This window comes from Toxorhynchites rutilus, chromosome 3 (assembly GCF_029784135.1).
Source record: "Toxorhynchites rutilus septentrionalis strain SRP chromosome 3, ASM2978413v1, whole genome shotgun sequence".
In the NCBI taxonomy this organism is placed as follows: domain Eukaryota; kingdom Metazoa; phylum Arthropoda; class Insecta; order Diptera; family Culicidae; genus Toxorhynchites; species Toxorhynchites rutilus.
Genome location: NC_073746.1, coordinates 251,087,586 through 251,111,810, shown reverse-complemented (window position 1 = coordinate 251,111,810; position 24,225 = coordinate 251,087,586). Strand labels below are relative to the sequence as shown.

Below are 24,225 nucleotides of genomic sequence, written 5' to 3'. Positions count from 1 at the left end.
GTCAATAAGTAACAAGAATATAATGCGTAGATATTTTATGATTACATCCCATTTCGTTCGGTTTGTTAGGAGGTATTGACGCTCAAAATTTGGTTGCTCCGGTGTAATGCTCTCGTTTTCGAAATTTTGAACTTACTCCCCAGTATTGAAATGAAAGACGTAGTTGTATGTCAAAAAATATCATTCGCATATTGAATTGGTGACATAAAATAGTAATTTTGGGTAGCTGTCTCCTTATGTACAAAAATCGAAAAAAAAATCAAATCGAATCGAAAAAGTTTTAAAACTAAAACGAATCACGGGTCGTGTCTCTATAGGATATTTTCTGATAGATTTGATGTGGAATTGCAACATATTGAATAATATTTCTCAGAGATGCACAATAGTTTCAACGAACAATCAGCCTTGATGAATTCATCTAAAAACATTCTGTATTTGAACATTGTGTATTTTATGAAGTAAGGTAACATAAGAAATATTGTTCAAGTTCAATTATCACTTCGTAGCTATGTACTAATTATTAATCATGTTACATCGGTGTCAAATAAAATAAGTTTTTGCGCTGAATTATGTATATAAACTAAATATACTTGGTTGATCTAACGTCTCTCAATACTATGACGGATCATTTAGAGGTTCAACGATGCAGGGAGTGGCCCGTGGTAGGAAATGTTCGCTTCCATCCATTTTGTGTGAATCAACCGTTCCAGTGGTGTCGATATCATGTCGTTCTGCTTTCGTTCGCCGTCCTGTTCGTCATCAGCTACGCCCTCGTCCTGTTGGCGATTATCGACGGTCATCGAGAGGTAACATCCGGCACAAGTGTAATAATGGAGCTCGAATCGCTTTTCGGCATGGTAATTTCTCAGTAGCTCCCGATTCGAGTTGAACAACACACCAAAATGTCCACAACAGGAACTGACCCAAATTGGTGTCGCTGGCGTTTTCAGACGTGAACCCGGCTGCCGAGAAGCCGATCGCATTGCTTCATTTTCTCCTTCCCACACCATCAGGCCGATGGAGCCACGGCCGAGGATTCCGAATTGGGGTAGTGCCTGAAAAGATGATTAGAATCACTCAGTTGGAGCAGTTTGTAAGTTCGCGGGAATATAAGTTCTCGAGATAGACGATGTTTATGGAAAAAGGTCAACTGACTCTGAATATTGAGGAACTTTGTTACTGGTTTTAATGTATGCTGAACGAAATAGGACTGAACGGAGAGAAGAGAATAACTTGGTTTCCGTAAATTACTGTGCTATTTCTTGAATCTTCAAAGTTGTGCTTTTAGGTACTGTGAGGCTGGTATCTCGCTCTCTGATCGTGATCTTGGATTTTAAGACCAATTTCAACGCCTGGAAGAAGAAATTATTAATATGTATAGCGATACATTTATTATCCAATACTCCATCGCATCCCATTGTGTCTACATTTAATGTTTCAAGAAGATATGGTCGTTGAATTATTTTTAAAATTCCTGAACTAACTTCTAAAGTAAGAAGACGTTACGGGAGTCATTGAAAAAATTGGTCAAAAACAAAATTCTCTAATGTTTTATTGGATGGACATTTGTTGTGGGTAAGACGGACAGATAATGTAATGAACATAAATATGTTTTTTTTCTATGGAATAATATTTTGAGTCATTCACGAATTTTCACGAATAAAGCAATTATTGATGTGTTCAACTAGACCAGGGACTTTTTAAAAATTTTATCTTTATCTTATCCATTCAAAATACTTATCAATTCAAAATCTTTGTGGTTGGCCAAGTGAATTAACTTGATATCGTTTTCTCATCAATAGACATAAAACTCAGAAAATATTAAGTGTAACTAATAATTATTAATACAAATATCAACAATAATACTGTCCACTTAAATATAAGTCATTCTTATACAACCATTCCATGCCAAACCGATATAGTTATTCTCAGATTTCCATGAAAAGTGGTAGTTTTGTTCTTTATTGCAAAATATTAGACCCGTACTTTTTATTTTTCTGTTAGGGTGACCATTTCCATTTTAGGGTGGTCCAAAAAAAATCAAATGTTACCACTTTTTTTCCGAAAAAACACTTTCATAACTTTTGAACCATTGAACCGATTAAGATGATCGATATATCAAATTAAAGCCAATGAGCCTTTCATTAAATATTGAACTTGCAAAAAAGATGGATTTTATTTTCGTAACTATTGATTGTAACTGTTTTTTATTGTTTTCGTGGCTTTGGATATTTTTTTATATTTTTTCTTGAAAGCTGAGGATTGTTTGCATAACTTATCTGCTGCTTTTTTTCGTTTTTGAGATATGATTTTTCAAAGTAAACCGAAATGTTCCGAAAAATCATTTTCCCCTTTTATCCAAAAATGAGGTTTTTCGAAAATTGATAATTTTTGAACTGTTTCAGACGAACGACATATCAAATTGAAGTCAACTTCTTCGAAAAAATAATCCGACTTGCGGGAAAATTGGATGCTAGTCGCATAGGTCTAGTCTAGTCACATAGGAATATTGAACGAAGACTTAAAACATGTTAAATTTGAAAAACCGTATCTCAAAAGCGAAAAAAATAGCATCTCTGATATCGACAGTCACTCGCACATATCATACTAAATGGGATAGATTTATGCGTTTTTTTGTTCAAACTTGATTAAATCATTATTGAAATAGTAGGTACATGTATGAAATATAAAGGGCCTATTCACCCAGAGTAGTAATTTAAATTTTCTCATGCATACAAAACTGTAGTATGAAACACATAACGTTTCGCATAATGAAGCTTGGTTTAGTTGGTATGGCATATATTTCCAGGGTAAGAGCCACAAAAGGGATTCGTTCAAGAGCATAAAATGATAAGGTATATCAACTTTAGTAAACAAAACAAAAAATTATCTTTATCTTATTCAAACAAAATACTGATCAATTCAAAAACATTGTGGTTGGTTAAGTGAGTAAACTTGATCTGATTTTCTCATCAATGAATACAGGTGAACCTGTTTTAGTGCGGGAGATAGGAACCGCACATTTCAAGTCATTATACACCACTGACCACTTTGCCCCCAAACTTCAAAATAATTTCTATGCGAATTAATCACTGAGATTAAACAAAATATCTGTTTATCCTGGAATATTAGAACAGTCGTCCAAACTGATTATTTGTCCAAGATACCATTTTTTTTCTCTATTATAGTGACTTTTAACACATTTCGGCTGGTTCGTCACTTTTACTTCCATTTTTGGAAGAATGTCGGGAGTGAGAATTGAACTCCAAGATATCAAGATATCAAGATAAATTCCCTAGATACGATGCGCACAGAACTACGGCCGAATGGTTTTCGAGAAAGCAAATTCTTTTTTTTTATTTATATATTGACATGCGACAGCCCTACTGGAAGACAGGGGGACTCAAAAGTCATGAAACTCATCGAACTTAAGGTGGCTTAAGGTCTATAAAGCAGCTACAGTCAATAGTTATACTACCAAACAATCAGGTGACCAATTTGCCCTCATTAAACCTACCGACCTCATCTCACCAAATACTCATCGTAACATTAACAGATAAATATTTGGCCGTGCCAACGACATACATTTTATTTTCATTGGGTTATTGTAATGAATCCATTTTTCATCACCCGTTTTGATGCAATGCAGAGATCCCTTCCTTTCTGCCGCTGAAGCAGTTGTTCACACACGAATAAACGACACTTGGCTCCAAAACATAAGAAACCTTGGTGTTCCTTGGCGGGTAAATTACGACGTTGAAGAAAGTTGCATCTTGCATTTGATACGAATTCCCATCGTGCAATGCCTCCTCCAATTCAATTTCAATTTGAATCTCAATTCATTTATTACTTATAGCGTAAGGACAATCCTTTGAAGTTGCTACAATTTGTTTATCTGAGCTTAAATTCAACGTTTCTGCGTTATTTAGAGACTTTTACAATTATAATTCAACGTAATGAAGTAATTATTTTATTGCTGATTCCTTGCGTTTAACCATGCCACACATTCAGCACCCTCGAAATCACTGTAGGGGAAGTGGGGGCATAGTGGTCACCCTAAGGAATATGTCCATTTCCAGCGTCTACATACCGTTTTAATCTTCGTTTTTCTAAGAATGTTGTATTCCATCCCCCAGATGAAAAAGTATCATTTACAACAAACGTCAAAGCCGAAATGCGAACTAACAATAACGATCACATTATCCTCAAACTTTGAAACATGAGGTTGAAAATCAGATAACAAAGCTTTTGGAAAATTGAATAATTCGTCCATGTAAATCACCCTATAATTCCCTAGTTTGGATAGTTCCAAAAAAAGAAGACGCATCGAACACAAAGAGGTACAGACTAGTAATAGATTAAAGAAAAATAAATTCCCAAATTCAACTTTTTGATGGCAAATATTCAACGTGTTAGCGATGAAAAACTTCAATACAGTATGCAAAAAAGTTCATCCACCCCCAGTGAAAAATTAGATCTCTTCCAAAACCCGCCAGAAAATTCAAACATGGTTAATTGTTGTTCAGTTTATTATTATTAATGTAAACATAAACCCAACTCATGTGAGTTCAAATTAAAAAAAATCTTTTACATTTGAGACATGATGTTAAAAAAAGTTAAAAAGTAATGCAAAAAAGCATATTCACCCATCTGGCTTACATAGTTTTAGTATTTCGTGTGACAACCTTTGCCTTCAATAACAGCTCGGCAGCGTCGTGGCATCGACTCAACAAGCTTAGCAGATGTTTCCGGTGTGATTTTGTCCCATTCCTTTGAGATTATCTGCCGCAATTTCTGGATGCTTGTTGATTTTTGCTCCTGGAGTATAATTTTCAAAATAACCAGATATACTCAATAAGATTAAGGTCGGGAGACAGTGCTGGCCACTCCATAACCTTGATACGCTTTTCCTTGAACCATTGCAAGCCCAGCTTTGAGTTGTGCTTTGGATCTCCGTCTTGTTGGAAGGTATTTTGATCCCAGCTTTAGCTTTTGTGCAGACGCTGGTAGTTTTCGCTTCAAAATGTCCAAATAAACCTCCTTAGTCATGATAGTTAGAACACACACACACACCTATAGATTACACATACATATGAATCCCTACACTGTATATCACACACATACATCTTTAGATTTGTATTTACAAATTATAATGTACCGAATATCAATATAACGCCACCCTACGGTAGCTTACATAAAAGCATTACAAACATCCGCAATAGAACGGTCAGACGGAGATCGAAATACGATCTGTAACAATAACAAATGCGGAATCCGCGTTAGCATGCTATCTTTTGTTTAGCTTACTAAGATAAGCAACGATCGCTAACCATGGGTGCGCGAAGAAATAAATTGAACAATAAAATCAGTTGAAAACGGTCACTCATGAAGTCTGGTTTGAATACTAGGTAATTGGCGCCCGAAAGTGAAAGTGTGAAAATTTAAGTGCAATCCAGATACAGTGCAATTAAAAAAATACTGCATTGTTCTAATCCCAATCGGAAGCCGGGTGAAGGTCTCGTTAGTAGTACGCCAGCGAAAGCGACAACGACATCACTCTGAGAGGAACAAGTAAGTTCAAAAATAAAAAAAAAATGTCGACACCACCATCCCTTGAAAGTTTGAACGCAGCAATCAGTGTTCTAGCACAACAAGTGACACAACTAAATAACCAAGTTAACCCAACGCCGGAAGCTAATTTCGCGCCATTCGAAATTAGAAACCCCACGACGGGGCACATTGCTCAGGTGTCGCACGAGGATCCGTTGGCTCTTCTAAAAACTATAAACGACTACGATGGAAACCCGAATCTCCTTAACCATTGGCTGAATAAAGCGAGGAGGATCAACCAAATTTTTTTTGCAACGGATTCGGATACTCAACAAAAACAGGGTCATTATTACACATTTCTGCTTGGACTAGAATCCAAAATTATTGGACCTGCATAGGAAGTGCTTGCAAAAAATAATTACGAAGCAAATTTCTCACTAATGGAGAAGTTACTTATTGAGGCGTTCGGTGAAAAAAAGAAAATTGAGCATTTATTATATGAGATTATTACAGCGGAGCAACATGGAAAAAGTAATCACGAATTTTATGAATACATTACGACTCGACTAAACCAACTTATATCTTCTACAATTCTGAAATACGGCAATCAAAATGCAAAGCCATTAATTGAACAATACAAAATGCAAGCTGTATCGGCATATCTTCGTGGATTAAATGGCATAAATGGATTAATTATTACTGGGTATGACCCAAAGACACTTGAAGAAGCATATCATCATGTAATTACAATGGAAGCTAACACAAGTTTGAAGAACGAAATTACGAACGTTCCACAAGTACCATAAAGAAGATCATCCAACCAACCGAATAACAATTTTCAACAACAAAGACAAGATCAAAGATTTCAGTATCAACAACAAGGTACTTTATACCAACAACGACAACACCAACGAGATTTCCAACCGTTTCAAAGACAACAACACAGTTTTGAGCTACGAGAATTTCAACCATTTCAAAGACAACAACGAAGTTTTGAGCAACGAGAATTTCAACCATTTCAAAGACAACGAGGTTTTGAACAACGAGAATTTCAACCATTTCAAAGACAACAACGAGGTTTTGAACAACGAGAATTTCAACCACATCAACTGCGAGATTTACAACAATTACAACAACAACGAGAAGTCCAACCATTCCAACAACACTAAGAAATAATCCGAGAGGGGAGCCGATGGAAATCGATCGTTCAACACGATCACGACATGTGAATTATGAAAACAGAAACCAGCTAATAAATAATATAGAAGAATGCGAGGAACACGGAAATGAGGCAAGTTCATGTCAACTATTTACCCTAAATAAAAAAGGCCTTCAATATTTGGAAATTCAAGGAAAAATAAAAACAAGAAAATTTCTAATTGATACAGGATCAAAATATAATTTTATCAAACCAGGAATTGTTGATAAAACATTTCTACTACGAAATAGATTTCATGTTGAATCCATAAATGGTGTAAATGTTATAAATGAATTTGCAAATTTAAATATTATACCTTCTGTTAACGAGAATCAAAAATATTATATACTTCCACTTTTAACTAAATATGACGGGATTATAGGAATTCAAACCTTACAAAGAATTGGTGCAATTATTAACACTGTTAATAACACTATTATACTCCCCAACACAAAATTATTCCTCAAATACGACGAAAATGACTCTGATGCAATACATATGATCCAAACTTCCCATTTAAATGAGGAAGAGAAGTATAAACTGCAAGAAGTAATTAGCGAAAATTTCAAATTATTTCAAGATAATAATGAACCTATGAAAACCATTCCAGCAAAAATTCGAACTAAGGACGATTTTCCTATCTATACGAGACCTTATAATCCACCACACAATATGAGAAACGAAGCTAAAGAACAAATTCAAGAACTATTAGACAAAGGAATCATTAGAAAATCTCAATCACCATATAATTCCCCGTTATGGATCGTTCCTAAGAAGATCGATACCAGTCAGATTCAAAAATATAGAATGGTCATCGACTATCGAAAGTTAAACGATAATACAATCGAATATAAATTTCCAATGCCAGATATAAATAGTATATTGTCTCAGTTGAAAGGACAAAAATATTTTACAGTTATTGATCTAAAAAATGGGTTTCATCAAATTAAACTAGATACAAGAGATATTGAAAAAACAGCATTTAGCACAGGAACTGAGAAATACGAATTTTTAAGATTGCCGTTCGGCTTGAAGAATGCGCCGGCGATCTTTCAACACGCAATCAACCAAATATTGGGCGAACATCTGAATAGAATATGCTTTGCATATATTGACGATATCATCATATATGGAAAAACATTGGAGGAACATATACAAAATATACGTAAAATATTCCAAACTTTGGTTGAGCACAAAGTTACTATTCAAATTGACAAATCTCAATTTTTACAGAAAGAAGTAAATTTCCTAGGACACATTATTTCTACTGACGGAATTAGACCGGACCCAAAGAAACTAAAAGCATTAAATGAGTATCCCGAACCAAAGACAATTAAGGAACTCAGAGCATTTTTAGGATTTAGTGGATATTACAGAAAATTCATCCACAGATATGCACATATTTGCAAACCACTAACCAATTACTTGAAAGGTATTGACAACAGAAGAGATAATAACACAAGAATAGATCTCACCCATGAAGCTAGACAAGCTATCGAAACAATTAAAAACGTTATCTCTAACGACGCTACATTAGAATATCCAGACTATACGAAAGAATTCTTATTAACGACAGACGCGAGCAACATTGCTATAGGCGCTGTACTTTCACAAAAAACAGAGCAAGGCGAAAAGCCCATAACATTTATCAGTAGAACCTTGAGCTCTAGTGAACAAAATTATTCCACAATAGAGAAGAAGTTATTAGCAATAAAATGGAGTTTGAAAAATTTAAGGAATTATATTTATGGTCAAAAAATAATTGTTTTCACTGACCATCAACCATTAACTTATACAATATCACAAAATAATGATAACAGTAAGTTAAGAAGATGGAAATCGACAATTGATACATATAAGATAGAAATAAAATACAAACCAGGCAATACTAACAAAGCCGCAGATGCATTGAGTAGAGTTTCTGTTAATACAATGACTGCTCATAGCGCAGAAGACTCAGACGAATATTTTTTTTCCAAGTTCTACTGCTCCTATTAATGTCTACAAATTACAAATCGTGTATATTGAGGGTGAAAAAGCTACGTATACAACACAAGATGACAGAACACTCATCTATGTGAATTTTGAAGGAAAAACAGATAAACAAATACAGGAAGAATTTTTAATAATCATACAAGACAGAATAAAAACTGGAATCAAAGCACCTACGAGAATTATTGGATTATTACAAGAAACTTACAAGGAACATCTCTCTAATAGCAAAACAAAAATATACTACGCACCAATGGAAGTAAAAGAAATATTTGATGAAGAAGACCAATTGAAAAAAATTAAAGAAATCCACGATTACGCTCATCGCAATGCAAGAGAAAATGTTCAACAGGCACTCGAGCACTATTACTTCCCAAAAATGAGGACACTATTTGAAAAATATGTAAAAACATGTAAAATATGTGTACTACAAAAATATGATCGTAATCCAATACAGGAGAAACTTACAAATACACCAGTACCAATGAAAGGAACACATTTACATGCTGATTTAGTCTTCATTGACAACAACATTATAATGAATGTAATTGATAAATTGACAAAATATGTTACATTCAGATTTCTAAACACACGTAACACACAGGATGTAGAAGAAGCTTTCATAGAAATGTTAAATGAGTTTCCTCAAGCTGAACATATCAACAGACAACGAATCATCATTCTTAACACAAAAAGTTCAACTTCTATTCAGAGAGCTTGGAATTAATCATACAATAACACCAGTGCATAGAAGTGAAACCAACGGCCAAATAGAGAGAGTTCACTCTACAGTAAGGGAGATTCTACGCTGTACAAAGAAAGAAAATAAACCAAGTAAAATGGAAATTGCACAAGCTTATCGAAAATACAATCACACGATTCATAAAGTCACCGGACATAAACCGATCGAGTTATGGTTCAATAACATGACAAAAGAGTACTTAGAAAAACTACAAGAGCAGTACAAGAAAGTTTTAGAAGAATATCCAAATTTAGATCAAGGACAAGAAATATGGGAAAAAACAAACGATATAGACAAAAATAAACCCAGAGACATGATTAATTATGTAAAGGAAAATCACCCCTCATATATAGTTGATACGAATAACCGTAAAATCCATAAACGACTAATAAATTCAAAATCTTTTCAGTGAAACTCACGTGGATATTCCTAATAACCGCCATCCTAGGAATAGAAATAATCGACGTCAAGGATAAGGCGTATCTACTTTATGAAGAAAAGGAATGTATCGTCTCAAATGGTGAAGTTATTCTAATCCATCAAATCAACATTACACAAATAAAACATGTAATCGGGGAATACGAATACGTAACAATGACACGAGGTATTAATTCAACATTTAGTTATGAACTACAGGATAAACTTTCAAAATTAAAAGATTTATTTTTCAAAATATACACCCCAAGATTCAAAAGATGGGAAATTTTAGGACAAGTTTGGAAATGGCTATCAGGTTCACCTGATGCCAATGACCTAAGAATCATCAATAATACAATGAACAACATAATAACAGAAGAAAATAAACAAGTTATAATCAACGATCAATTGACGATAAGAATAAATGGCTTACAGACACAAATAGATGAAGTTATACAAGAAAAAAACATGATATATTTTTATCTCAAGCTGAGCCACAATCTGGAATATTTGATACAGGAATTAGTTTATATAACACAAGCAATTTCATTCGCAAAACAAGAAATAATATATCCAGACATATTTACAAAAAATGAATTATTGAAAATAGAAAATAAGAGTAATTTATCAATCTCAGAGATAATTCACTTTGGAACAGTCAAAATTACTTCTAACAACAGAAATATGCTCTTTATATACAAAGTTCCAAGGGAAATAAATAAAATTCAACTTTATAGAATTTTACCTATCGAAAATATGAAAAGAGAGTACAGATTGATTGACAAAAATGGTACACTATGGAATAGTTGTACACCACAGGAAAAATATGAATGTAACCAATATTTACTAGCCCCTAAATGTACTGAGGACGAAGAAATCAATGAAAATATTTATACTGACACATTGATTATTATAAGAAAACCTACAAACATTACAACCATTCAAAGTCAAATTACAATTTTTCCACCTAAAATACTGAAAATAACAGAAGAAATGTGTATTGAAAACAAGACATTTATCGTACACGAGGCACAATATCAATTTAAAATAATACAATCGAACAAAAACACAACCTATAACAAAATAATCAATGAAAAAGAAATTGAAAGAGAGAAACTAAATTATATTAAACTTAGCCTTCATTTTAAATTTCACATCGTATCACTTAGTTTGACAACCATAATAGTGTGTCTAATCGTCACAATTATTATAATTAAAATAAAATTTGGACGCACAAAAAAAAATAGAGACTACTATAAAACTGAAAGATCTAAATACAAAAATTAGACGAATAAGGGACTGTCCACATACCACGTGGACAACTTTAGGGGGGGTAGGGGGTAACACAATGTCCACGCTTGGCCACGGAGAGGGGGGAGGGGGTATAGATCGAGTCCACGTGGACAGGAAGAATATTTTTTTAAATACAACCACCTATACATTCAAAATTGAATTAAATAACACATATTCAAGAATTTCAAAACTGTTCGTATTTATAAATAAACGATTGAGCCGCCTGAGAGCGCTGTTCAGTCAAACGTTCATAATTGTTCTCATATAATTGATCTTCTTCAGTGTAATCTGTATTATAAAAATATCTCACGTAAACTGTCAATGATCAAACTATTTCCTATGATCGAACTTTTATAGTTACGGGGTATGTATAGACACTCATAGTTCAAAACTATAAAAATTAATCGATTCCAAAATGGTTGAGATTTCATGATAAGCGTAAATAATTTTTCATCAAACATAATTTTACATACACTTTGTTATATCTCGAGAACAGTTAGTCTTAGGATAATAATGTCTGTATAGTTTTTCAGTTTTGTTTTCGATTTTTTTCAGAATTGCGTGTAAAATCATTTTTCCAAAGTATTTTAATCTCATCAATTTCTACTAGTCGTCAAAAAATTGAGCCAGCGTTCTGATAAAAATATACGTGGAATTAGGTAGCTGATTCGGAATATTGCATGAGGTGATAGAGGATCATATTTGACGAAAAAATTCTACGTATTTGGTCAATTCTCAACTAGAGTTGTTGAACTTTTCTTGAGTCAAACTTTATGTCTTGAACTGACTCTAATTTAGAAAGTACGTCACTTAGAATAATTATGCTACTCATTTGAAAAATAAGAAAATTTTGCGTAGAATGCAGTTGTAAAACATTTAAATTAATGGAACCAAGTAACTTTTAGAGGTAAAGATGAAACTTAAATTTTTGTGCTTTTATAGGTTTTTATAAATTTTCCTAACATGGATAATAAACTGGATTGTTTTATCCACCAAATTGAAGCTGTCCAACCATTCTACAATTCTTTCCTTGACACTACACTGTTATCCTTCTTGTTACTTTGCAAAAATTTAAATGATTCACAACATAATTTATGCACAATTTTCTCAAATGAAAACAATTGAATCGTGCTAAGCAGTGTAATTTTTGAATTAAAGTCAGTTCAAGGCAAAAAAACGGTCTCAAGGGAAAGTTTAATAATTGTTTCGATGAGATTTGACCATAAGCGTAGAAGATTTTTTCATCAAATACGATCCTCTATCACCTGAAATTTTTCGGATCAACTACCTAACATCTTGTATACAACAATATTTCAAACAGATATAATAGTTTTCGATACTTAATTCAATTTATGAGAAAGTTTTCTCAGCAGTTTAAACATTTCTTCATGTTTTTGAGGAATCAATTAACTTTCTATAAAATATTTGATTTCACAAAAACTTATTTCAATCGGGCAGCAGATTTCAAACCAAAAATGTACAAATTTTAAAAAATGGGGAGGATCGGGGCAGCGACTGATTAATTTGGCGTTAAATTGTTCTTTAGTAAACTGTTCGAATTTGATAAGTGATGTTTTGATAAGGATTTAGGTGGAGGGAAACCAAAAAGCAATACAAATAACTTTTCGGGCAAGGTTAGTAAACAATCAATGAGTCGTGAGTTTCCTGATGTATACCCCGACTGTGCATTCCGTCCGAAACCATTGTTTTGTTCGAGATATAATTTTGCATTCCCTATTTTTTTGCCCATTTAATGTTCGAAGAGATGCAGATTGAACGAAATGCAAAAACAACATTAACGGAATACAGAATGGAATTTTGTCAAGTCGATCAAAATATTTCGAATCGATCGAAATACAGAATAGGAGTGGTAGTTTTTCCCCGCGAGCATTTTGAAAGCCATCTAGACACTCAATGAAGAATGGTCAATAAGCAGTTGAAAAATTAAAAAAATATACATTGAAAACATTTCTAATACGCTATTAGTGCCCTTTGAAAATTCCTGGAACTATTGCGGAAAAGGTTTCTCATTGCGCCGATGACTTGAAGTGAAGCGAATGTGTAAATGAATCGAAATTTCCTGTGACCAATCGTACTCCGGAGTGGGCAAAAAACTACACTCGACAAAAAAAAATAGAGGAGCAAAATGCGACATCGAAAATTTTGAGTGATTTTTGAAACGCTATAACTCTGTTATAAAATAATGCATTCGTCAAAACAACAACTGGACCTTGTATAGAATATTTTCAAGTTTGCAGTTGGCAGATTTGACCATCGATTTGCGGTGCGTTTATTATTTCAGGAAATATTTTTGATTCAAAATTAAAGGATAAACGGATCATACAATAGAGAATAGCTCTGTAGGAAATAGTTCTACTGAAACTTTCTATGAAACAAATGAAAGCGCAATAATCAGGTTGATTGGATTGTTATTGTGAATATATTTTCAAAATTTATAGAAACTTTGAAAGCAATCTAAAAACGTTTTATCTTTTCTTGCAATGACTTTTGTCTACAACGCATATACACATTAAACTAAAATATGTACGTACGATATCCATAAACCAGAAATTTGTAGCTTGAAAATGTTGAATTTTTTGTCTTCATGTCATGATTTATATCGAAAGTACAGGCGTTTTGAAATCGCTTATAAATTTCGACCCTTTACTCCTTAATCCTTTATCAAATGAAGATCTTCAGATATCAGTGCATGCTCTCTATTCCATATTTACTTATCTTGAATTTTTTTTAATTGATAAAAAAAATCAATGCATAAAAATTGTTCTGTTTGTTTTTGTACGCTTCATAAACTCGAAAAGTTCGCCACTGATGGAGCTCATATTATGACACAATATAAAATCCACTTCAAGGATTGTTGTTGCTATTGTCAACCGCTCAGGAAGCTTTAAGATTTTCAGATGGAATAAGCACACTTCAGAAGTAAAGTTGTGAGCGTAAATCAACTTTCTAGTATTGAATGCGTTTTTCTATGTGGTAGCAACACATTTTTCTGCAAGTGTTTAAAAAATCGTGAACTAAAATTGTATCCGGTAATGATTTTAAATCCATTTTATTTCATTCGATTGGCGTTGTTCAAGATCAATCTTAGGAATTGTGTGATGTAGATTCGGGTGCGGATTGTTCAACCGTATATTGCGCATTTCTGTGTTGGCATTCTAGATAACCAAAGCGTGGCGTACAGCTAGTAAAATTAGAAGAAAAAAAAACTTAAATGGAATTAAAATTTAATGTAAGCGCAATTCAGTTATTTCCTCAATTATTCTAATCAAATAAGCAAAAATGTCCACGTGGACAATAGGGGGAGGGGTATGAAAATGTCCACGCTTGTCCACGGAAGGGGAAGGGGGGAGTGTAAAATCGTGCTTTTTCTGTCCACGTGGTATGTGGACAGCCCCTAAGAGGAATAGACGAATGCCAGGAGGATTCGCCAATCTAAATGGGGAGGAGTTAGAACACACATACACACACACACCTATAGATTACACATACATATGAATCCCTACACTGTATATCACACACATACATCTTTAGATTTGTATTTACTAATTATAATGTACCGAATATCAATATAACGCCACCCTACGGTAGCTAACATAAAAGCATTACAAACATCCGCAATAGAACGGTCAGACCGAGATCGAAATACGATCTGTAACAATAACAAATGTCGAAACTCAGGGCCCTCATTGACCATCTTTGTGTTGTTACAGAATAACTACGTCCACGCAACAATCATCAGCGATGGAGATCGATCCACGGTCGAAATATGATCGATTCATCCATACAACTGCTCTGCTTTGCAAGACACATCGGGCTGCTGTTCTATAAATAACTCAACAATGATCAATCAACTGTCTCCGCTGTCCGGTCTAACTGGATAATGGAAGAACAGATAGAAAACTCTTACGCCTAAATGGCTGCTACTGTGTAAATGTGTACTATATGGAATGGTATAGAAGGGAATACTCTAACGCCGAAAAATGGCAACTGTGTAATGTGCTAAGGGGCTGTCCACATACCACGTGGACAGAAATAGCACGGTTTTAGACTCCCCCCTCCCCCTCCGTGGACAAGCGTGGACATTTTCATACCCCTACCCCCCTTTGTCCACGTGGACATTTTTCCTTTTTAAATTATAATAATTAAGGAAAGAACTGATTTGCGTCTAAATTCCATTTAATTTTTCATTCCATTTAAGGGAGACCCCTGTCTCCCTTGATTAATTTCTTCCATTTGATTCATATGGAATTCCAGTAGGATATTTTACTACAGAGATGCATTGTTTTGCATTGTTTTATGGCAGAGTAACAGTGTTACTCAAAATTTTAGATGAATAATGCTTTGCCCACTCCGGGATATGATCGATCACTGCTAATGGCGATTCATCTTCACTCTGGAATTCCGATTCACCTTTAGTCGGCAGCGCAATTCAAAACCTTTTCCGCCATAGTTCAGAGAATTTTCAGAGGGTATTCAAAGCGTATTGAGATATTTTATTATTTTTCAAATGCTTATAGACCATTCGACATTGATTGTCTAGATGACTTCCAAAGTGCTCGCGGGGAAGAATTACATCAGACAACTCACGTATCTTTGATTCCCAACTATGAAATCGAGCTCAAATCTCAAATATGAAAGTTGAACAGTTCTTGAGACCCATTTTTTGCCTTAGATTGATCCTAATTCAAAAGTACGCTACATAGAACAATTTAATTGAATTCATTTGAAAAATGAGAAAATTTTCCGTAATATTCTGTTGTAGAACATTTTAAATAGTGAAAGATAACAATAGGAATAACATTGTAGTGTCGAGGAAGGAATTTTAGAAGAGTTGGAGAGCTTTAATTTTGTTGATATAAACAATCAAATTCATCATCTATTTTTGGGGGGGAAATATTTTTTTTTCTGTATTATAGTGACTTTCAACGCTTCTAGCTGGTTCGTCACTTTTACCTTCCATTTTGGAAGAATGTCGGGAGTGAGAATTGAACTCGTGATCTTGAGCGTGAGAAGTATGGATGTTACCTCCACGCCAGATCGGCTCCACGGGGGGGAAATAATAAAACCCTTAAAAAACGAAAAATTTTAAGTATTTTTTCACTTCTAAAAGGCACCTTAATCAATCAATTCAAATGTTTTACAACTGCAATCTATGCGAAATTTTCTGAAAAAAATTGAATACTGGGTTAATTGATTCATGTTTGACGGCTAGTAGTGCATGGATCATTTCACGCAAATGAAATATTAATCCCTAGAAATTGACGGGATTCCAGTACTTTGAAAAATTCTAACTTTTCGAGAAAAGTAATGCGAAAAAATGATTATACATGAAATTCTGCATGAAAAACTATACAGACATTATTATCCTAAGACTAATTGTTCTCGAGAGCTCTATACAAGCTCTATAGAAAATTGTTTTTGACAAAAAAACCATATGTGTAATATCAAGGAAACTTAACCATTATGGAATCGCTTTTTTTTATCTGTATTATAATGATTTTCAACTCATTTGGCTGGTTCGTCACTTTTTACTTCCATTTTTGGAAGAATGTCGGGAGTGAGAATTGAACTCATGACCTTTAGCGTGAGAGGCATGGATGTTACCACTACGCCAGATCGCCTCCCATTATGGAATCGCTTATTTTTTATAGGTTTGAGCTAGGAACGTCTATGCATAGCCCGCAACCATAAAAGTTATAGGGTCATACAAAATATCTCGGTCGCTCACAGTTTACGTGAGTTATTTTTAGAATATGGATTTCAGTGAAGAAGTTCAATGATATATGAAGCACTCTCAGGCAGCTCAATTCGTTTATTGATAAGTACGGAATACTCAAGTTGGGCGGAAAGTTTTAAAATTCTTAAATATGGAACAGTTTTTATTTAATTTAGAATGTATCGGTGATTATATTTGAAAAAATATTCATTTTTCGTGTCCACGTGGACATAGTCTATACCCCCTACCCCCTCTCCGTGGACAAGCGTGGACATTTTCATACCCCTACCCCCCCTAAAATTGTCCACGTGGTATGTGGACAGCCCCTAATTATAGATATGATAAATATGTGACATGTACACGATTAAAATTCGGCTCTGTTACAGCTAAAATGCCAATGAGCCTAAAATAAATAAAAGGGACAAAAAAAAAACAATAACAAATGCGGAATCCGCGTTAGCATGCTATCTTTTGTTTAGCTTACTAAGATAAGCAACGATCGCTAACCATGGGTGCGCGAAGAAATAAATTGAACAATAAAATCAGTTGAAAACGGTCACTCATGAAGTCTGGTTTGAATACTAGATAATTTGATTCCATCGATGAACTCAAGTTCTGTAGCCATTGATCTCCACATCATGACTCTGTGAAGATGGACAATATCGGTAATATCACAGTAGCTTTTGGTAGTTTTGTGATATCCAATAATCAAATTTCGGATGCTGATCTAAATTTGTGCTTTTTTGGGCATTTTGCAACAAATAACTTCCAATCTTGAATACGAAACTGAAATTTTGGGTGCGAAAACTTCAAGAGCACTGAATGACAGTTAGACACAATGTTCAGACTCGAGAAAGTTACAGAACACACACTATAGCTCTGTAAATCACACTTAAATCGTAGTATCCGTTTCTGGGGTGGATAACCTTTTTTGCGTAAATGGCCCGGCCGGGTATGGAAGTAAAAAGTGCCTCGAAACCAAATCACCCGCTCTATGGAAAATATTGTATAGGGTACTAAATAAGAAATATTGACATTTTTTTTAAACCCCTATGAGGTTCAACAAAGGATCTATGGTAGAAAACGTACTTTTCTTTGTTTTTAACGCCATTCTCGATAGCTTCGTGATGAAAATTTAGAAGAAATACTGAAAGTGCATCTTACTATGGTATATCGAAAAATATTATTAAAAAAAATTTCACCAAAAATTTGAATACTAAAAAAATCTTGAAATATTGAATTTTTTTTTGAAAATTCAGAGATTCACTACTAATCTTTGTCGTATTTAAATTTGTTTCTATATTTTTCTAGATAGGTGTGATTTTTTTTCAAAATTTTAGCAGTGTTGCGCGATGCAAACAAAATATGTATTTCTAAAATTTAGATATTCTTTTTTTTAGAATTTTGAGACTTAGTATTGGTTTAATTTATATTTAAATATGTTCGCATGTAATTTTTGATATTTGTGATTATTTTCAGAAAATTTCGAGAACTGCGCGGGGGAAAATATCCAATAATGAAAAAAAACATTTTGCTCATTTTCTAATATTTTGTTATCCTAAAATCTATAATTGTATTGTATTCATGTGTTCGTGAAAAGTGCCTCCAAATCTTATCACCAGCGCTATGGAAAATGTTGTATAAGGAATCATATTAGAAAACTTAAGTAATTTTTTTGAATCCCTGTATGGTTCACTAGAAGAGCTGTAGTCAAAAACGTAGTTTTTCTTTTATTCACGCCAAACTCAATAGCCTTGGAAATGAAAATTCGAGAAAATACTCAAAGTACGTCTATTATGGTGTACCACGACATGGGTTTGCGGGTCGGCGAGCAGAACGGAGCTCGTCAACATAAACAACATACATAAATCATCAATGCAGCAGATAAGAGCCAGCCACGGATCTGCATAATCTCAAAGAAAGATATCAGGATAAACCGAAAGATAAACACAGCGCGCGGGCGAATAGTAATATTTAATTTGTAATTTAGTCTTCAAGCCATCGTGAATAAATTAGCATCAGCTCCAGAATTTTTTTTTTAAGTTAACCGGAGAGAAAAACTTTAACTGGACCATTATCATCCAACACATATACGATTTCGTTATAGCTTATAATGTCTTTTGCGCATTTGATGCAAAGAATTTCATCAAAGGACAATTTTCTTTCTTTTTTCTTTCAGAAAAAAAACCTACCTCGTTTACTTTCAATAGTTTAAAAACAAAGGCTGACATGACATATCGTGATTAAATTGTGTGTGCGTTCATACGAAAGATGAATACGTTTAATACAATTATAAATTTGTTTCAACTAGTGGAGCATAGGTGTCGTTCTGTTAAATGCATTAGGGCTCACTAGATGGCAAAAAAACCTTATTGACGCAGTAACCTACTTATGGCAAGCGAAAACGGTGGCCAAGCGAATATAGACGGTCAGGAATGTTTTGCTGTATGTTTGGCGGGATTGGTTGGGACCCATCTACTATTAGCTGCTTACCTACCGTCAAGCTACTAATTCGGACCTGTACTGTATACTATTGAACCGAGTGAGGGTAGCAATTCCCCAAAAGCGGGGTTCCTTCAGGACATCACAAGGCCACACACATCGATAGTGACTCGCAGAAATTTCGTAGAGCTTGGTTGGCTAGTTTTTATGGATCCATCTTATAGTCCGGACCTGACAACGAGTGTTTACCAAGAGTTAATGTCTTCGGTGAATGATATCGCTAGTAAGGTATAAGCCTCAGAAGAAATTTGGGGAAACTGATTGTCTCAATTTTTCCCTGCCAGAAGGGACGAGGCATAATGAAATTACCTTCAAAATGGTATATTGTTGATCGATACCAGCATGGTGTATATTTGATTTTATTCGAAACATTCTAACTGTGTCAATTAAAACCATAAGCTAGTATCAAGAAATCGAAACAAACGTTGTGTTGTATTTATTCTATTGACATACATATTGCTGACACTGTCTCAACTGAATCCGGGACCAGAAAAACACGAGCATCTTTTTTTTTGAGAAGATCTACAATTACGGGAAGGATTGTTGCTCAAATCTCTTGAAGTATGTAACTATAAAACGATGGTATAGATATGCCAAGACTGGAAAATTTCGAAGAATATTTTTCTATATTTCATATACTTGTCATCATTTTTGCTTTGTGTTTCCAAAGCATTAAATTCATTCATCTACAGTTTTAATATATTTCATATGGGGCTAGGTCTATCTATCCTCGCGCTTTCCCCAATCCTCGCTAGGTCCAGCTCCACCTGATCCAACCGCCTCGTTCGCATGTTCCATATTTGCTCTCTTTCCACTGGATATCATGCTAACTTCATTTCCTCGGGGCTATCCACCAGCTATCAGGCCACTTATTATGATCACCACATTCGTCCAGTCTCAAGAGTCTTCTGGATACAGAGTTTTCCGTAGAGCACTAGTTCCTGACTCACACTAATTCTCTATTTCTCATTCAGAGCATTCAGCGTTTGAAAAAAATCCTCGAATATGTTCATGCCCGCGAAACACTATCTCTTTAATCAGTCATTCAATAGATAATGCGGTAGCCGCATTCGATACGGTGATCGGCAGGTGCTGTTGGTCGATCGGTGATTTTTGTGACACTTCTGGTCTTCCGTAGAATGAACATATAGAACGTTGTCGAAAAAACTGGGTGTTAAGACGTCCTGATAACTTCTCGTCTGTATGCTAATAGTTGGCGTTAAATGTTCGTAGGGGATCGGGGACGGGATACGGTAGGTGTCAATTAGAATCATGATTGCTCGTAAAGCCTAAATATTGAAATGAACGATAACACTACGGTACTATATGAATTCAATTGAAAACATTTGCAACGTGTATTTGAACATTTCATATTTTATATTGTGAAGCAACACGAGAGATACATTGTTTAAGTTCCAATTTCACATTGTAGCAGGGCGCTAAAAAATATTCTTTCGATATGTTCATTCAGCACCCATTCTAATAACATTACTTCTCGTACGGAATTATGAAAATGTGTCAAAATGTTAGGTTGAACTAACGACAATCAAATGTATGGTTGGAATGTTTAAAAGTTCAACGATGCAGGTAGTGGCCCGTGGTAGGTGAGATTCGCTTCCATCCATTTGGTGTGAATCAATCGTTCCAGTGGTGTCGATATCATGTCGTCTCGCTTCCGTTCGCCGTCCTGCTCGCCGTCGTCTACGCCCTCATCTTGTTGGCGGTTATCGACGGTCATCGACAGGTAACATCCGGCACAAGTGTAATAATGGAGTTCGAATCGCTTTTCAGCGTGGTAGTTTCGCAGTAGCTCCCGGTTCGAGTTGAACAACACCCCATAGTGACCACAACAGCAGCTGACCCAAACGGGCGTAGCTGGCGTTTTGAGGCGTGACCCAGGCTGCCGGGAAGCCGACCGCATTGCTTCATTTTCACCTTCCCATATCAGAAGGCCGATGGAGCCGCGACCGAGAATTCCAAACTGGGGCAGCGCCTGAAGTGATAAGATAAATAAGCATTTTTCGATGAATAATTTTGATTGGTGAATTAACAAAACCATTCGAATGTCACCTTCAAGAGCTTTCGGATCGTTATTTGATATGATACGATGTTGTCTAGGATACACGGTCTACTCAGGACGAACATAATTTTAAGTCATTTTTTTTAATAGCCTCAAATGGTTTAAAAATTCCGTAACTACATTCTGTCCAATTTCATTAAAACTTGTTGATCATTATGGCTGCCGTATGTGAGACGACGATGATTTCAATTTTATACTAGTGTCGATGGAAACAGGATCAGCTTTGAGTATATCGATCCAACTGTTGAACCATTATCTCTTGTGGGAAAATCTATACCCGAACCTGCTTGGGAAAACGAGCTCTCGGATGAACTTCTTGAGACAGGAAGCTGGCGCCAGCATTTTGTTTCCCTTTGAGTTTTTAGTTAGCGCCGAAATGGGCGAACTAATAATTTGAACATGGTACAAAAAAGGTCCGGAACATAAATATGCTAACCAATCTCTCGAGGCGACCATCTCGTCGGTCCATTGATTTTACGTTTACACTGAACAAAGTTTACAGTGCAGTTTCAAAATAATTTAATTCGTCTGATTCGTACTCGTAGTAGGATTGGGTGATCTTTAGGAAAAGATCGATCTTGATGGATCGATTTTTCTAATTGGCGCAGGGATCGATTCACTGATTAAATCGGTACCAAAGAATCGATCTTTGCTTAATCGATGTTTGAAAAATCGAATGCCTTTTTCCAATTTATTTACGTGGTCTATATAAGTATTTGTGTGGAGGGTGAATGTGATCCTCCTATTACATCCAATTTATTTCGCTTGCAATGTGTTGTCTTCCCAATTACGTAGCACGAGCTCTCTACCCCTTCCGGCATTCTGGCAGCGGAGAAGGTAAGACGTGTGCTCTGCGGTCGAACCATAAAGCATCTCCGAAATGGCTGGTCTTTTGTTGGCTAAAATCACACATTGGCGATCCTGCTAGGAGCTGGAATTTTCTACAGTACGGCTACTCGTGTTCGTCGCAGCTGATTAACCGCTTGACCGATTATTTTAGCGTGGTGTGGAGCAAAAACGCAAAAAAAAATCTAAAAAACAAATACCTGAAAGTGAGAAAAATATGGCTGTTGTCCCGTCATTGTGATATTTGTGTTATCGCCGGTAGCTGGAAAGATGGTTGAACACAAGATTTTTTTTCTCACATTTCGTTTGTTTGTTGAATGAGGGAAAAATGTGTAGTGATTAACATTGTTGATGGAGCGGATCGTAATCGTGATCATCAAAAGCGAATCGCGACGACCGCGCTAGGTGTTATTAAAAGAGGATCGTAATGACCGCGTTAGATTCAATTAAAAGCGGATCGCGACGACCGCACTTTGTGTTATTAAAAGCAGATTGGAATGATCGCGCTTGGTGTTATTAAAAGCGGATCGAGACGACCACAGTATTCGTAGCGGATCGAGACGACCGCAGAGTTTGTAACGGATCGAGACGACCGTGCTTTGAATATTTGTAGCGGTAGAAATATGGGCGGCAGGGCTGCGTTGCATAAACACGGTATGTATAAAAGGGAAGACAACACATTGCAAGCGAAATACATTGGATGTAATAGGAGGATCACATTCACCCTCCACACAGTATTGTCTTTTCTTCAAGCATGAAATAAACATTTCACATTACTATTCAAACTTCAAAGGCTTTCAGTTTGATTCTCAGAATTAAGGTCACGAAAACAACCATCATGGAATTATCTAATTAAATAAATTATTTGAAAATTATTATTGGAAATTCAACAACTGACTCCGCTGACAATAATCCCGTTGAATCTTATCGTATAATACACCTGGTATTTAGGGACTTGATGTCGCCATCCCATCTCGTGCCAATTTTCACTGTCAGCCTAGTGTATATGATGGTGTAAATATAACTCGTGACTACGTGATGACGTCGTGATGACCAAACTTACGAAACTGCTTCTCTTAAATTTACGACCACTAATTCTACAACTTGTAAATGATCCCATGTTTATTGAAAAACAAATTTTCAATTTTTTTCTACGATCAAAAAGATCGGAAATATAGCAAAGAAAAGATCGTGATTTTTTTGGAGTAGGAAGAATCGATCCGAAAAAGCAGAAATCGGAGAGAAAAAGATCGATCTTCTAAATCCTAATCACTATCACTAATATCACATCCTCGAAAATCTAAATCTTAACATCATGTTTATAAACTTTGTCAGGTGGTGAGATTAAAATCGATGTACATAAAAAAAACTCTTAGATCGAAAAAATCGAAGGGAAAAGATCGATCTTCACGATTTTTTCAAGTACAATGAATCGATCCAGAAAATCGTAAATCGAAATGGAAAAAATCGATCTTTTGAAAATCGATCCAAGTTCACCCAATCCTAACTCGTAGAACAATTTCGGATTGCTTCCTAGTTGATGATAAACCGTAGAAGGGCGATAAGCTCCCGAAGAAGAAGTTGTTCGAAATTATAATAAATGGAGAAATTACGAAATGAGGGCTGTAAATAGTCAATAAAGTTTTATATAGAAATCATATGATATTTCGCCATGCTCAGAATATTAATATTAATTTTGTAGGAGTCATGAGCTATGTTGAGCATAAATTATTCCAAAACAAATTATACGGTAGCGGGTAGAGATCATTGCGATTCAATTTTTTTTGTAAATAAATGGATTATCCAGATTGTGGCAGACAGGTTTTGACTAGCGCTGCTGGTCAGATGGGGCTAGGGCTGTCATCTTG

The 24,225-nt window shown here is 35.1% G+C and overlaps 1 protein-coding gene across 2 annotated transcripts in view; it reads right to left on the bottom strand.

The window, feature by feature from the left end:
• Positions 1-440: 440 nt before the first annotated feature.
• LOC129778102 (inactive ubiquitin carboxyl-terminal hydrolase MINDY-4B) overlaps positions 441-24,225 on the bottom strand; it is a 40,008-nt gene continuing 16,223 nt past the window's right edge. The window contains exon 5 of one of the 2 annotated variants that reach the window (XM_055784779.1): positions 441-1,055. In XM_055784779.1, coding sequence (XP_055640754.1) covers positions 630-1,055 — 426 coding nt within the window. In that variant the 3' untranslated portion in view covers positions 441-629. Of the gene's footprint in view, positions 1,056-19,977; positions 21,425-24,225 lie in introns of those variants that run through there. The other variant, XM_055784778.1, reaches the window with a different exon arrangement.